Here is a 17,205-nt window from a genome sequence, read left to right on the forward strand (position 1 = left end):
GTTGATACGGGGATGACCTCTTGGTTTAGCGTGGTGACATTTCTTAGGAGTGAGCCTCAATGTGCACGACACCAGGGCGTTGTCTGTGTTGCAATCAGCACTATGATAACTTCGTGTCAGTAGCACATTTTTGAGATCAGTACGCCTACCTATGACTAAGTCAAGTTGATGCCAGTGATGAGAGCGCGGGTGTCTCTAAGACACCTTGTGCTGATCCTTAAGCTGGAAATATGTGTTGTGATACAGAGTCCATAAAAGCAGCAAACTTCAAGCAGTCTCTGGCCATTTTCATTCATTTTTCCCACCCCATGATGTCCCAGGCAATTAGGCCATATGTCGTTATCTGATCCAACTCTAGCATTAAAGTCCCCTAGAATATACAGTGTCTCGGTGCTAGGTACCTTGGCTATTCTGTCACTGAGTAAGTCATAAAACAGATCCTTCTCTTCCATGCTGGATGATAAGGTGGTAGCGTACACATTTAGGATGTTGACAGTGCCACTTGAGGAGCATGTTTTAAATCAATAATTCGCTATGTTCCACCGGATGGTGGCACAGTACAGTCCAGGAGGGCGTTTTTAACAGCAAATCCTACGCCATGAAGTCTTGGCTCGTCTTGAGACTTCCCCTGCCAGAAGAATGTGTAATTATCCTCCCTGATACAGCCCGCGTCTGGAAGCCGCACCTCCTGCAGTCCCGCGATGTCTACATTCAAACGATGGAGCTCTCTGTCAATAACGGCAGTCTTACGGATGAAATCAACCTCTTGGGCATCGTCAATGCACCTTGGACACATGGTCCTAACATTCCAGGTGCCAATACGAAATAGTGATTTCTTTATTATTTCATTTTTGTTGTTGGTAGGTGTACTATATCAAACCGCTTGTCGAAGATTACTTCTAAGCTTCACACACCCCGTGAAGCAGGCGGATAGTGGCGGGACAGCACCTTATTGGCTGGCGGCTGCCCAGCTTGAGGGGGGCGGTAGCAGTCCAATGAGATGCAATGATCTCTCCCACCGTCGGAAGTGGCCCCTGGCACTCGAGTCTTACGCCAATCAGACAGAGCTTATAACCGGTAACTGCCTCTTCCCGTGTTGTGCCGAAGTCCTTGGACGTCGCTGAAGTGTCCTCTCCACGATGCTACAAGCCTGAGCGATAAATATGAAGACACGTGAGTTGCCCAATCATCACGGTTTCCCTCTCGACCTAAATGATAATATCCAGAGGAAAGGCAAACCAATACGTCTGGTATCACTTCGGTTGCAGGAGCTGCCGAAAGGGGACGTAGTATGCCTTCCAACCGCCTTTGGGGCCCCACTCCAGATTTTTTTTTTCAGGGTTTTCTCCCTTAGCCTTCATCCCTCCCGAGACCAACCACAAGGCACTGGTGTGTTAAGGTAATTAGAGAAATAAAAGGAATGGTAACTGAGGAGAGGGTATGGAATAGGATGTATAGGATATAGGATGTAAGACGGGTTCGTTGTGAGGCACACTTTGTCTGGCTCCTCTGCTGAGACCTGCCCGGCTAGGTTGGACCTGCCAGTAGCTACGCTACCGCCGATATAGCTCTCAGCTTCCTTGGAGCACACAAACTCTCCCGCCCACACGTACAGTGCTACGATGAGGCGGTGCCTCATGGGAGAGAATTCCCATCATACCCCGCAGACAACCGTGCAGTTTGAACATTCTAACTAGAGATGGGTCGTTCGCGAACTAACTGGTCCAAAGGAACGGTTCACCAAGATGAACGGAACGAGCGAGGAACGAATTCTAAGGAACGGTCTTTCATAGTTCACTTCGGTCGCGGCTTTCTACTGATAGTTGCCGGGAACGGGAAACGGTCGGTCTCATTCCCGCAACAGCACGTCGGCCGGTCTCGTTCTAGCCTCGGTCCCGTTCCCGTCTGTCTCGCTCGGCCGGACTCGTCCTTCTTCGCGTGGCCACTCGTCTCAGTTCCACTGCCGACTGCTCATGGTTAGTTCAGTATCGAGTTGTTGTTCGTTTCGTTCGCTGCTCACCCCTATTCATCTGCTTCAAACCTTTTTTGAACTTTAAACTTCTGGTTTGTTTTGTATTCCATTCAGCGTCCACGACTGGTAATTAAAATGTATTTATAGCTACGTTAATTACATAAAAATTACGTGTTATGTAATATACACATCTTCTCAGGTAACAAAATGGCATATCAGCTTACTTCACTATTTCGATAAACAGCAGAAGAAATACTTGTAAAAAGGCAAGGCACACAAGAGAGGCCATTTTCCGTCGTTTTTGATCCAAGGTAAAAAGGCTTGTTCATTGTTATGGAGGGCAGACCGACTTACAACCGAATGAAGCCCGTGCTATGTAATAGAGTGTTTGGTGTCAGATTTTGTAAAGAGAAAACTTCTACAATATTATTTCAGTGGTACAGGGTGGCGCATCACTGCGATCAGCCACATAACGCTACAGTTGGCTTAACGAGACGTTTTACAGAATCACGAAAATTACAAGCGTGTGAGAGTTCTGTTATGAATAAAAACTCTGTGCTCCATGGGAGGGGGTGGTGGTGGTGGTGGTGGTGGTGGTGGTGGTGGGGTGGGGGGGATGGGCGCCTTCCATCTTCAGTCACCTATGCTACTAATATTCAGTTTTTCATAAGAACCACATACCAAGCACCAATGAACGGTGAACGAGTAAAAATGAACGGTTCCCAAAAAAGAGCGATCACCCGTGTATTAATTCTCAAGAATGAACGAGATTGCCCGTCTCTAGTTCTAACGCAAGCCGCTCAGAAGTTAGACGATTTTATTTCATACAGTTCTATAATTGTAACGCTAAAAGTCGTACAAACCATTTTATTACACTTCACATTCCTGAACACTACCTTTTTAGTACAATAATCAGTGTCGTAAAACAGTAGCACAAGCTGTTTCAGAGACTAGGTAACGGGAAACAATGTATGAGAAAATGGAGTCAGACACATGAAGTAGAGTTGCTGTAGGAATTGTTTGGTTCACATTTTATTGTACAGGCAAATAAAACATACACTGTAAAGGGTGCGTAGAGCGGGCGAGTGCAGCTCTAGAGGCGTGGCAGGCGCGCCTCACTTGTGGAGCTGCGGGAAGTGCACCTCGTAGTGGTCTCCCAGGTTCGAGACCCACGCAGAGCCGGACTCGGCGTTCCGGATCACGTGCATCAGGCCCTCCGCGATCTGCTCCGGCCTGCAACACAGCAGTGGCTGCTCTGTACGACTCACCACCTCTCCCTCCTCATAGCTACTTTGCAACACACGAGGTGTATGGAAAACGGTGAGCAACAATGAAGCATCGGCTTAATGATGTATAAAGAGGAAGGGAAGTAATATCAAGACGGGTTTGGAAATGCTTAGTTAGCAAGATAAACTGTTTACTGTAATGTCAAAAAGCCTCAGAAGGGAGCTTAGGAACGTTCCTTGTGTAACAGGTTCTCTGTTTCCTTGAATAACAAGAGCTGTCTTCATGGACTACTGCATTCACGACTGTGTGATCACCGATAACTAAGTGCTAATTAAAATGGTCAGTGGATGGTGAAAGAGTGTAGCATCTTTTATTTTAATATTGTTTCGCAAGTAAATTATCAAAAAAAAAAATGTTCAAATGTATGTGAAATCTTATGGGACTTAACTGCTAAGGTCATCAGTCCACAAGCTTACGCACTAGTTAACCTACATTATCCTAAGGATAAACACACACACCCATGCCTGAGGGGGGACTCGAACCTCCGCCGGGATCAGCCGTGTAAATTATCAGTACAATAGATTTAATGTCACCAGATAGATCCGGCCTTTTTCGAAATTTTCTCACTGAAACTGATGTGAGTGACCGTTAGGCACTTGTGATAACAATGATTACCCACTTACCAAAGCAAACTAAAGGAACAAAAAAAGAGGTTATGTAATGTCTATAAGTGCAGATATTTCTATTGGTGACTGAGAATGGTGTACTGAACAACATTTCATCAGCATTTACATCATTAGCACACTAAGAATATACACTACTGGCCATTAAAATTGCTACACCACGAAGATGACGTGCTACAGACGCCAAATTTAATCGACAGGAGGAAGATGCTGTGGTATGCAAATGATTAGCTTTTCAGACCATTCACTCAAGGTTCGCGCCGGTGGCGACACCTACAACGTGCTGACATGAGGAAAGTTTCCAACCCATTTCTCATACACACACAACAGTTGACCGGCGTTGCCTGGTGAAACGTTGTTGTGATGCCTCGTGTACGGAGGAGAAATGCGTACCATCACGTTTCCGACTTTGATAAAGGTCGGATTGTAGCCTATCGTGATTGCGATTTATCGTATCGCGACATTGCTGTTCGCGTTGGTCGAGATCCAATGACTGCTAGCAGAATATGGAATTGGTGGGTCCAGGAGGGTAATACGGGACGCCGTGCTGGATTCCAACGGCCTCGTATCACTAGCAGTAATGTAATGACATGTCAGTTCTAGTATAATATATTTGTCCAATGAATACCCGTTTATCATCTGCATTTCTTCTTGGTGTATCAATTTTAATGGCCAGTAGTGTAGCTATTAGGAGCTATATGTTTTTAGGTTGGATAGTACCTCCAAATATGTGTGACAAGAGCAAGCCATTAATACTTATTTTCCCCTGGGGAGCAGGTCAGGTGTTGAAGGGTGGACACGAAACAGTTACTCTATAGTGACAGCAGCAGTCCATTCGGTGCTGCAGTTACGACTGTGCAGAACACATCAGGTCATAAAGTTTGTGACGTCTTTGTGGGAAGAGTGTTAGACACAGAGGAAAAACAACCAGTACCTTGATATTTATACATATTAACGTGCCGTATATAAAAGTATCAGCAGTTACACTCGTTACATCCTGCGACAAAAAAAAATTATAACACGAAGAAGGAGTTGTGTGAAACAAATGAAAGTTGGTAGGCATGTTTCGACATATGAAAGACGAGATCTATTCATATTTCGCTCCAGTCGCATAAGAGTGGCGCTGTTGCGTCGCCGTGAGAATTCAAACCAGTTTTGCTTTAAATAAGCTCCGTAGCGGGTGAGGACGATAGTTACCTTTGAGACTGGACATAGTAAGTTGATGCTGGTCAAGAATCCATTTAAGACGACAACGACACCATTATCAGCACCTCGCTGAGTTTGAACGAGGTCGCGTAATAGGGCTACGAGAAGCTGGATGTTCCGTCTGCAGAAACACTTGGCAAGAATATAGCCACTGTGCCTGATTGCTGGCAGCGGTGCTCACAGGAAGGGACAGGGGCAACAAGATCCGGCTCCAGGCGGCCACGTGGTACTGCCGAGACGGAAGAGTGTCGTGTTTGCAGTGTATGGTTCCGGGGATTTCGTTTTTGCTTGTTCTTCAATTGAGAACAACTTTGTGAGGTGAAATGACAAGTTTAGTGTCGCAATATTTATCACCAAATTACAGCTTTTCACACAGTTTTCAACTCGCCAACATAAAAACAGCGCAATGGATAACGCATCTTGCCAACATCAAAAAGTGAAATAAGTCTATACACAACAATGTTAAATATTAAATCTCTGAAAGAACATTGATCTTAAGCACAATATTACGAAAGTTTAATTCGTAGTTTCTTTACATTAATCCTAAGCACAATAATATGAAACTTTAATAGGACGTTTTTTTACAAAATTGCTCCTACACATACGTTATGATGTTGGTCAGTACTACGAAAATCGACCGACTCCGGTTCAAAGTTCGGTGCTATTTAGAATGACAATCAAGTCTACGGTGGATGGTTTGTCAAGTGACAAATGTGAGCGCAAGATTACCCAAGGCCGCTCGAGTTTACAGTGGACGCAAGCTGGGGAACCAACAAAGTTCACACCTCTGCACGCATATTTACCTTAAGCTGCGACGTGCTGCTGTCTGCAAGGCAGCTCTCTCCCACTGAAATTTCTACAAAACCAATCTGGCCTTTGCTGAACTTTCCAGCAGAACTTTCCCTCTGTTTCTCGTTATGCTAGAAAACATGTACTCAGCCCTAGTCTTATTATGTGGCGATATACACGTGCATGGTTGGAGCAGCGTGCATACTATAGTGCCCTCTCAGTTCTCGCAGGAACAATTAACTAATCTGGCTGGTTCGTTTCTCCACAGTTGGAGCTAAACTTGCTACAGCTAATTTTAGCTGGAGTGCAGCCACAGTGAATGCAGTGTCCACACCAATTTCTTCTCTGCTTCGTACAGAGCGTTAAGCACTCCGTTCTGCACTTGACGCCAGTTCAGAGAAGTCCCAACACAAAATTTCTCTCTTGTTGTACTCATGACAGAACTGCCTCCCTCCACTTGGGTTCCTTTTTCACATCAAGGCTTTTTTCGACCAATAGGAGCGTTCCTCTCATTTTGTAGAAGCATCCTCTACCAACTGCAGTGTCCCTTCTATCAAACTGCATCGAACATTCAGTAGGTTTCTCCTTCCTAGGGAGTTTCCGCCAGTTGGGCGTTTTGCGCCCATTCTAGACGCCGAGAGTACATTGACCTTTCCGTGTGTCGCATTCGCTGGACGAAAATGCGTCACTTGCTTTTGTTCGTATCCCGTTGGAATTTCGAAACGCAGTTTTCTAAAGCTTCTTTTCTGCTCTTGTACTGATGCCCTCGCTTCAGGCGGCCCTCCAGCTTGAATCACCTGGCCCGGGGTCGCTGTCCTCCTTTCTGCCACCCCTTTAGGTGGTTGCCGGCGTAACTCCTGCAGCACAGTTTCGCTACACCGTTGTGGAGCTGGCTTTTCAAAACTAAGAGCGACTCGACTCGTGTTCCCTGTTCTACCTTCTACTCAAAGACATAGGAATCGTGTATTAATTTCCGTCGATTGACTGTCATCTCTTTTTACATTACATATTGATAGGAAAATGTTCTCATAACTGCCGGTTTACGTTAGGTGTCATCTTCACCTTCTCATTGCGATTTGTAAAGGTCTCATGTAAGGTGCGAATCTGACCATTTATTCTGCCACCTTACAGTAGTATACCTATGGCACATCATTCTGCGTCTGCAGCAGACATTAGAGCAGCAGTTGGCACCGTACTGACTCAACCAATTATGACAGATCGGTTACTTTAAGGACAGCCTCGAGCCAGATGCCCTGTAGCATGCATTCGGGAGGACGACGGCTCAATCCCGCGTCCGGCCATCCTGATTTAGGTTTTCCGTGATTTCCCTAAATCACTCCAGGCAAATGCCGGGATGGTTCCTCTGAAAGGGCACGGCCGACGTCCTTCCCCATCCTTCCCTAATCCGATGAGACCGATGACCTCGCTGTCTGGTCTCCTTCCCCAAACAACCAACCAACCTGTAGCATGCATTCCACTGACCCAAAACTACCGCCATTTGCGACTTCAGTGGTGTCAAGAGAGAGCTCATTGAAGGGCAGGGTGGAGGTCTGTTGTGTTTTCTGATGAACGCCTCTTCTGCCTCAGTGCCAGCGATGGCCGTGTGTGAAGGAGGCCAGTTCAGGACCTGCAACCAACCTGTCTGCCTGGACCTACACCTGGAGTTATGGTCTGTGGTGCGATTTCGTAAGACAGCACGAGCACACTCGTGGTTATCCCTCACACCCTGACTGGAAATTTGTACGACAGTCCAGCGATTCGACCTGGTTTGCTGCCAATCATGAACAGTATTCCAGGTGGTATTTTCCAACAGGATAACAACCGCCTGCATACCACTAATGTAACCCAACATGCTCTACAGAATGTCAACATGTTGCCTAAAGCTACACGAAGATACCTGTCGGCAATCCAGCACATACAGGACACCATCGGACGACAACTGCAGCATTTACCATCCCTATATTTACCGACCATGTGTAACAGGCGCGGAACTCAATCCCACAAACTGACGTCTGGAACCTGTACAACACAAAGCATGCACGTTCCGGCGGTTACCATGTCACCATTCCACATGTGCTTGGCTTGTCTCGCGCGTGCATTAACTTGCGATCATGGAATGTTATTCACTTAAATATATTACCTAGACGAATGTATTCCCGAAATTTCGTTACTGTACTTTGATTATTATTTTTTGTTGCGATTTTTTCTGTCAGTATGTGCACAAGAAATACAGATCGGTGGATAGGGCATCTCTCCAAGTTTCTGTTCGTAACGCATGCCGTGACGTAGTTGCAAGCGAGTCAGACCGCGCAGACAGATCGTCCGCTCCGAACTGTCGCACCGAATTACTCCGCGCCTGCAGACAGGCGACCCAATGAACAGATTTCCAAAGCGAGCTGCTGTCGTAGCTACGGCAGCAGTGAGTTTAATTAATTACACGCATGTGCCCTGCCGCCTGTATTGGCATTTTCCGTCTCGTATACTGTTCTTATTTTGAGCGCCTATAATGTGAGTCAAAAACTTGGAGAGATGCTGTATCCACTGCTACGTGTCATTTTTCGTTACGTCTTGTACATTTCGTGCAGTCGTCTTCTGAAGCCCTGGAGGTTCAGCACTGCGTATATATGGGCAGGAGCGTGTAGGAGCATTCTAGTTCATAATCAGAAGGCTATTTGACCATCCAATGGATCGATATGTGTCAATCAGAACAGTTCATCATTGGAGGAACCTTTCCTCGTACAGAAATACTATAAAGAAACTTCTAAGGATACAGCCGCTACTGCACAATACATACAGCTATATACAGAGTGAAGAAAAAAATGCCGCACTTGGAGATCGGCATGCGATTCCTCACCCAGAATAAAACATATGTATGAAAACGAGGATCTGGCAACATTGCCACTAGTGCAGCATATCAGAATGTACAGAGGAACGTGTACCACCTCACACTGCCATACCAGCCGTTATAGCCCACTATGTAGACTGCTGCGCATCATACTCACATCGGAAGCTATACCTCGAATCCTCGTCAGCTTTTTTTTGTATTTTTTTTTTCTTTTTGTTTGGTTTTTAGATGTCCGTTCCATACTTCTCGCCGTTTACAAGCAGGACACCATTTTGTCATGTGACAATAGCCTATCACATGACAATGGGATCCATTTAAGTGCATGTGTCTATGCCCAACGGCCTTGCCGCAGTGGTAACACCGGTTCCCGGCAGATCATCGAAGTTAAGCGCTGTCGGGCTCGGCTAGCACTTGGATGGATGACCATCCAGTCTAAATGGTTCAAATGGTTTTGAGCACTATGTGACTTAACATCTGAGGTCATCAGTCCCCTAGAACTTAGAACTACTTAAACCTATCTAACCTAAGGGCACCACACACATCCATGCTCCAGGCAGGATTCGAACCTGCGACCGTAGCAGTCGCGCGGTTCCGGACTGTAGCGCCTGGAACCGGTCGGGCACAGCGGCCGGCAGACCATCCGGTCTGCCGAGGGCTGTTGGCAAGCGGGGTGCACTCAGCCCTTGTGAGGCAAAATGAGGAGCTGCTTGATTGAGAAGTAGTGGCTCCGGTCTCGTAAACTGACATACGGCCGGGAGAGCGGTGTGCTGACCACATGTCCCTCCATAACCGCATCCAGTGACGCCTTAGGGCTTAGGATGATACGGTGGCCGGTCGGTACCGTTGGGCCTTCCAAGGCCTGTTCAGACGGGGTTTTGTATGTGTATGTGTATTGTGTGTGCATAACCGATCCTGTCAGGGTGATATAGGGCGGCTTCCCGATGGAGTACACAAACGCTGAATACGTCGATATGCTTTTGGTGCTAAAAGCATCCGATAACCAAGCTGCTGCTGCTGTTCTTGCGTGTGCAGCACAATACCCTCAAAGGCGCCATCCTGATAAGAATGTTTTTCGTCGTCTGGAGCAACGCCTCCGGGAAACTAGTAATCCTCGTCCACAAGTAATGGACAGAGATCGTCCAAGGACTAGACGTACTGCACAAACAGAGGACGCGGTTCTTGAAAATGTTCACGAATCACCTTGGTGAAGTACCTGTGATATTGCAAGGCAGTTCCAGATGTCTCGAAGAATGGTTGTTGAAGTATTACACGACGAAGAACTGCGTCCATATCATTACGTGTTAACTCAACGCCAACGGTCAGAAGATCGCTTTCGACGAGTACAGTTCTGTGAATGGCTTTTGTATCAATCGAAAGAAAATGAACAATTTATAAATAATGTGATATGGAATGACGAATCTAGCTTCACTCGGGAAGGTATTTTCAGTCTTCAGAAAAGCTGTTATTGATCGGAATACAACCCAAATGTCGCCTGTCATCGCGGCTTTCAGGTACGCCTTGGCGTAACACTGTGGGCTGGAACTGAGGGAGGAGTGCTTTTGGGCCCTTACCTGTCGTCTGACAAGTTGAATACGCCTCTGTGTCGTACGTTTCTTCGCGATACTTTGCCTGACGCACTAGAAAACGTTCAACTTGATGTTTGGCGATAGCAGTGGTTTCAGTACGATGGTGCACTGTCATACTTTGGAATATTTGTGCGTAACTATTTAAATGAAGCGTTTCCTGGGTTATGGATTGGTCGTAGAGGTTCAGTGTTTTGGCCTCTGCGCTCCCCTGACCTTAATTCACTAGGTTTTTATTTTTGCGACACTTAAAGGAACGTTTACAGTAATCCACTAATGGATGTATACGAAAGTGGTCACTTTGAACATCTGCTCCAATGTGATCGTTGCTAGTACTTGTATGCACCAGCCCTTTGCAGGTAAGCCTGGACGTCAAACGTACAGAATGGAATTATTGCGCATAGCATTATGTTCAATTTATTATAACCTACCTGTTATGTTTTTTGTACCTCATTGAATACAGACGATGTTGCTGCATCCATTATTATTATTTTCTGTTGGCTTTATTTGTGCCATGGACGAAACAAAGTTGTCGTTTACGTCAGTAAGAAGTTCATGTTATGTCTTAATATTTAAATAAACGTATCAGTAACAGAAAGAAACACACAAAATACGGCACTGTGGAGGTGTAAATTGGATACAGTTTGATGTTTGAACTGCAAAAAATATATTTGGTGCGAACGCGACTCTAACATCACCGAGTCTGCATATCGCTATGCAGGGCATTTCCTCGTCTCACAGTTGTGAGTTAATGGGACAGCTCGGGCACAGCGCAGAGTTCGTGCTGTTCTTGGCCATGCTGCACGCTGTTATAGCATTCCCAGAGCCTGGTTTTTTACATATAATTTCTGTTAAACCTATTGGCAAGGCTTGGTTTTGCTAGATACACTTTTGTCTTGAATTTCGATGAGCAGTCGCATGCCGACCTCCAAGTATGGAAATTTTTTCTTCATCATGTATAGAGAGAGATGCTGAAGGAAAGGCAGTGGCTGTCAAAAGAGTAATGCATGATGCGTTCAATGGTCAGCGTAGTAGAATCTTATCGAAAGAAAAAGCAAAAAGAGACCTTTCTCTTCCATGTACAGGCTGTAAGATGTCAGTGGCAGTGCGCCCAGTTACTCAAAGGAACTGATAATCAGGAAATCAAGGCAAAAGCAGAAATGGTTTACACAATGTCTGTATTTATAAGGAGCTTGTGTATTACATTATAATGACATTTAGACATGCTTGAACGTCTGAAGGAAGAGAGACGTTCTGAAGATTGAAGCATTAGTAAATATTACGAAATGGATTCGCAATTTGAGTACAGCTGAAAGTAAAAGGTAAACCGTAACCGTTACTTTTTTTGACGACGTATAGCTCTGCTATGTGATTTGATGATGATGGTATCCTTCTGGGTAGAATATTCCGGAGGGAAAAAAACGCTTCATTTGGATCTTCGGGTGGTGATTACTCAGGAGGATGTTGCCATCAGGAAAAACAAAACTAGCGTTCTTTGCGTCGAAGCATTTAATGTTAGATCACTTAATCCGAGATGTACAGAATGTAAGACAGACATGACAAAATTAGATGCAGTGGGAACTAGTGAAGTGTGGTGCGCGGAGAATAGGATTTCTGGACGGAAGACCACAATATATTCGATGTAAAATCAGTTAGAGGTAATGCAGTACTAGATGTAATAATAAATATGAAAACAGAAATGCGGGTGAGCTACTGTGAATAGCATAGTGAACGTAATATCGCAGCCGTGGATACAAAGTCGACACAAAACAGTAGGACAAGTTTATTAGCCTACTAATTCCGCCGGTGACGAAGAGCTTGAAGGAATATACGAGAAGATATAAGAAATTTTTCAGAATGTTAAAAAAGACTAAAAGTTAATTTTGATGTGAGATTGGTATTAGAGAGCAGGAAAAGGAACAGAAGGAAGAGTGGTAGGAGCATATTAACTGGAGGAAAGGAATAAAAGGAGAAGCAACCTTGTTTAATTTTACGCAGAGCCACGTAAAACAAGACTGTGTACGTGTAAGAGGCCTAGACAGAATGGAAAGTTGCATGCAGTTTACCTAATGGTAAGCCACATCTTAAACATTTCAGAAATTTATTGGTTACTAGCTACAGATTAAAAATGAAGAAATTGTAAGAAGTTAGTATATTAAAAAGAAGGGACGGGGATATGTTGAAACGAATTGAGGTTCTTGAGAGCTTCGAAGAGAGTATTAGGCGCAACTGATTGAAACAGGGAGAAGGAATACAACAGAAAATGAATGGGTAGCTTTGAGAAATGAAAGAGTGAAGCCAGCAGCGGATCACATATCCAAAAAAAAACAAAGCCCAGTAGAAATATATGGATAAGACGAGTTATCGAAATTAACTGACGGAAAGAAAACATATAAAAATGCAAGAAATAAAACATGCAAATGGGGATACTGAAGTCTAGAAAATGAGACTGACAGAAAGTGAAAAGCAGCAAAGCTCGAGGAGAAATACAAAGCTGTAGAAGAGACCATGAGGCGATATTAACTATAGGAAAACTAAAGATAGTTCAGTAGGAAAGAGAAGAAGCCGTATGAACATCAAGAGCTAGATAATAAGACAGTGGCCAAACAAGGCATGGTCGAAAGATGGATAAAGATGCCTGAAGATGATATTATGGAAACAGAAGAGGAAGTAGATGAACATAAAATAGGAGAAGCGATACTGCGAGAAGAATTTGATATCACATTGGGTAACATATGTTATCCTTGGATAACACATGAGACATGGAACTGAATTGACACAGCACGGAACCACACAAGTCGAAATAAGGAAAAAATTCCCCAATATTATTGGGATACTTGAGGCAACCTATTCCACGTGCTGTGCGAGATATATAAGAAAGGCGCAATACGTCTGAGCTAAAGAACAATGCAATAGTTCCATTTTGCTATAAGTTAGATGCTTACAGGTGTGAGTATCACCAAACCATCAGTTTATTAAGTCTTAGCAGCCAAATACTGACACAAATTAATTACAGAAGATTGGTAGACGCTGACGTTGAGGAAGATCAGTTTGTATTCCGGAGAAATGCAGGAACACGTGATGCACTGTGACTATGAGCTACCAGAATGTAAACTGAAGAAAGGGAAACCTATGTTTATGCTATTTGTGGGTTCAGAGAAAGCATTTGAAATTCTCGACGTATCAACAAAATTTATAAAAGGGTTAATAAATATAGTCGAATTAAATCAGGCGACATTTGAAGAAGTAGATAATTTTTGTTATTTGAGCAGAAAAATGACTTGCGTTGGTCGAAGTAGGGAGGATATAAAATGTAGACTGTTAGTAACAAGAAAAGCTTTTCTGAAAAACAGAGATTTGCTCATATCACATATAAATTTAAGGTTCAGGAAGTATTTTTAAGTATTATTTTTTGGATTTTAGCCTTGTACAGAAGTATAATGTGGATGATAAACAGTTAGACAAGAAGAGAACGGAATCTATTGAAATGTGGTACTGCAGAAGAATGGTGAATATTAGATGGGTGGCCATGCGGGGTAGCCACGCGGTCTGAGGCGTCTTGTCACAGTCCGCGAGGCTCCCCCCCCCCTCCCCCCCTAGGAGGTTCGAGTGCTCCCTCGGGCATGGGTGTGTGTGTTGTCCATAGCACAGGTTAGTTTAAGTTAAATTAAGTAGCGTGTAAGCTTAGGGACCGATGACCTAAGAAGCTTGGTCCCGTAAGGTCTTACCACAAATTTACAATTATTAGATGGGTGGATCGAATAACTGATGGGAATCATCCCATGTAGGCTTTCACGGCCGGCGTCTTCATCAGTAAACACTTCCGGGCTAAGTTGCCGTGGTCGATCTGTAGAACTTCTTCTCCCTGACGTTTCGTTCTCAACTACGGAGAACATCTTCCGAGGTGAGTCGACTCATCTCGGAAGATGTTCTCAGAAGTTGAGAACGAAACGTCAGGGAGAAGAAGTTCTACAGATCGATCACGGCAACTTAGCCCGGAAGTGTTTACTGATGAACTGATGGGAAGGTACTGAACTGAGCTGGAAGAAAAGAAATTTGTGGCACAACTTGAGTAAAAGAAGGGATTGGTTGATAGGAATTCTGAGGCATTAAGAAATCGTCGATACATTTGGTAATGAAGGGACGTTTAGATTGCAGAGGCAGGTTGAGGTTTGACTTCTTGGTCACCATGCACTGTTGCTGGATTTGGGCAGCTGACTCACTCTTAAGTGCCAAAGCTACCGATAGTGTTATTGAAGAGGTGGAGAATATGATGGAAAAGGCTGTAGATATGGAGATGATGGAGATGGCGATGATGATGGAGATCGACAAAGTGATGGAGAAGGTGATGGAGAAAATGATGGAGAGGGTGACGGAAAATATGACGGAGAAGATGACAGAGAAAGTGACGGGGAAGGTGAGGGGGAAGGTGACGGGGAAGGTGACACAGACCATGACAGAGATGGTGGTAGAGATATTACAGCACTATGAAAGTGGTCACTGTGCGTTTTGCTGTATGTGGCCAGCAAGCTCACTTGTAAATGCCAAAGGTGTCAACAACGTTCCGGAGATAATGAAGATGGTGATGGAGATGGAGAAGATGATGGTGATGGGGATGGAGATGTATATGATGAGGGAGACTGTACAGCATTGTGAAAGAGGCCACTGTCCATTCTGATAGGTGATGGCACCAGGTTCGTTTCTACATGCTGAAAGTGTCGATGGCATTCTGGATGAGATAGAGTTCATAATAAAGAAGATGATGTAGGTGGAGAAGGTGATGGAGATGAATATGATGGAGATGGAGAAAGTAGCTACCGCGCGTTTAGTTGGACGTGGCCATCAGACTCACTTGTTCATGCCGAAGGTGTCGATGGCGTTCTGGAGGTCGCCGGCCAGCTGTGGGTGCAGCAGGTAGTGCTTGGCGTCATTGAGCAGTGGCGTGTCGGTGGCCCCGGGACACAGCGCCACCACCTTCACGCCGGTGCGCTCCACGTTCACCGGCATCTGAAACACCACGTCGCACCAGTCACTACGGCATCTTACCAGCTGTACGTAAAGTAATAGGCATAAATCTCCATTTAACAATACAGGAATTGGATGAAAACACGAAAACACCGCGTGAAATGCTCTCTTGAACACAAATGCAGATACGGACCAAGCCTGCGCGTTCTGCTGTTGTATTTGACCACGAACGGCGCATATGCTATGTCTTCAGTACACTGCAAGTGCCAATCGTTCTCAAAAAAATGTTGCACATAGTTCTGAGTGCACTATGTCGGAGCCAAGCGAATGCCACCGTGGGCAAATTGTTGGCACTCGTGTGGTGGGTGCTTGCATAACCAAGGTGGTGTAACTGCGACCGGGACGGTCGTGGGGTTGAAATGACGGAAAGCGCGGTGGGACCCGCGGAGAGGCCAGCCAACAACACAACGGGAGAGACGGACACGACCAACTAAGGACAGAACGAACAACAAGATCGAACAACAGTCACAAGGAAACCTAAGAAACACGTCCACTCGTACACAGAACAAGAAAGTAAGTAATCTGTCTAACGCGAGGCGATGTGTCCACAGACGTACGCGAGATTGGACTGGCTGGCTGAGCGAGAGGCAGGCGCTTAAGTAGTCTATCGGGGGCGCCGCTATTGGCCGCTGGAACCACGTGTTCTACTGTGGCGCCCTCACACTAAAAGGTGTGCGCCGCCACTGCTTACGGCGCGATGGTGCACAGACCTCCAGGGGTCTTCGATGTCCATGACGTCTGGCGGGGATTCAAATTCCGCGGCGCGCTGTACCAGACAAGGGAGCCAAAATGTTTGGTGTTTCAAGAGACACAGTACCGAAGATTCATACCGCATTTAAGGAAAATGGGAAAACATCATCCGCTAAGTCACAATGCGAACTTGAGTGTGTGTGGAGTGATCGTGACAAACGGTCGTTGAAGAAAATTTAAACGAAGAAAGAGAGATGACATCTGGAAGTCGCTGCAGAACTGAATGTCACAATTGTGAACCCTCTTCGCATCAAAACAACACGAAGGGAACCCCATAAGCAGTGAATTGAGGGCCAGATGGAATTCCAAAAACACTCATTAGTGACGCAAATGGCCGTAACTTGAAAACGCAGTGGTGCAGCCGTAATACATGGATTATGGAACAATGGAAGAAGTCATTCGGTCACGTGAGTCTTGTTCCACACTATTTGCAACTTCTAGTCGCGGTCACAAGAATGAAGCATGACAGGGGTTTGGTGATGGTTTTGAGCAGCCATATTGTGGTAGTGAGGCAGCCGTAATACATGGGTTATGGAACAGTGGAAGAAGTTATTCGGTCATATGAGTCTTGTTCCACACTATTTGTAACTTCTAGTCGCGTTCACGTCCCAAGAATGAAACAGGACAGGGGTTTGGTGATGGTTTTGAGCAGCCATATTGTGGTAGTGAGGCAGCCGTAATACATGGGTTATGGAACAATGGAAGAAGTTATTCGGTCACGTGAGTCTTGTTCCACACTATTTGCAACTTCTAGTCGCGTTCACGTCCCAAGAATGAAACATGACAGGGGTTTGGTGATGGTTTTGAGCAGCCGTATTGTGGTATTCCACAGGCCCCACGTTTACTCTGTAAAGTTGCATTACTGACCATTTTGGTTGATCAGGTCCATCCCACGGTACAGTGTTTGTTCCCCAGTGGTGGCGCTGTGCCGGCCGCTGTGACCGAGCGGTTCTAGGCGCTTCAGTCGGGAACCGCACGCCTGCTACGGCCGCGGGTTCGAATCCTGCCTCGGGCATGGATGTGTGTGATGTCCTTAGGCTAGTTAGGTTAAAGTAGTACAAAGTCTACGGGACTGATGACCTCAGATGTTAAGTCCCATAGTGCTTAGAGCCATTTGAACCATTT

At 45.3% G+C, this 17,205-nt stretch overlaps 1 protein-coding gene across 1 annotated transcript in view; it reads right to left on the reverse strand.

Moving 5' to 3' along the window:
* Positions 1–3,044: 3,044 nt before the first annotated feature.
* LOC126473505 (15-hydroxyprostaglandin dehydrogenase [NAD(+)]-like) overlaps positions 3,045–17,205 on the reverse strand; it is a 36,467-nt gene continuing 22,306 nt past the window's right edge. Inside the window, exons 5-6 of the mRNA XM_050100596.1 lie at positions 15,158–15,312; positions 3,045–3,205 (exon numbers count right to left, since the gene is read on the reverse strand). Coding sequence (XP_049956553.1) covers positions 3,088–3,205; positions 15,158–15,312 — 273 coding nt within the window. The 3' untranslated portion in view covers positions 3,045–3,087. The remainder of the gene's footprint in view (positions 3,206–15,157; positions 15,313–17,205) is intronic.

The sequence above is a fragment of the Schistocerca serialis genome, chromosome 4 (assembly GCF_023864345.2).
Source record: "Schistocerca serialis cubense isolate TAMUIC-IGC-003099 chromosome 4, iqSchSeri2.2, whole genome shotgun sequence".
NCBI lineage: Eukaryota > Metazoa > Arthropoda > Insecta > Orthoptera > Acrididae > Schistocerca > Schistocerca serialis.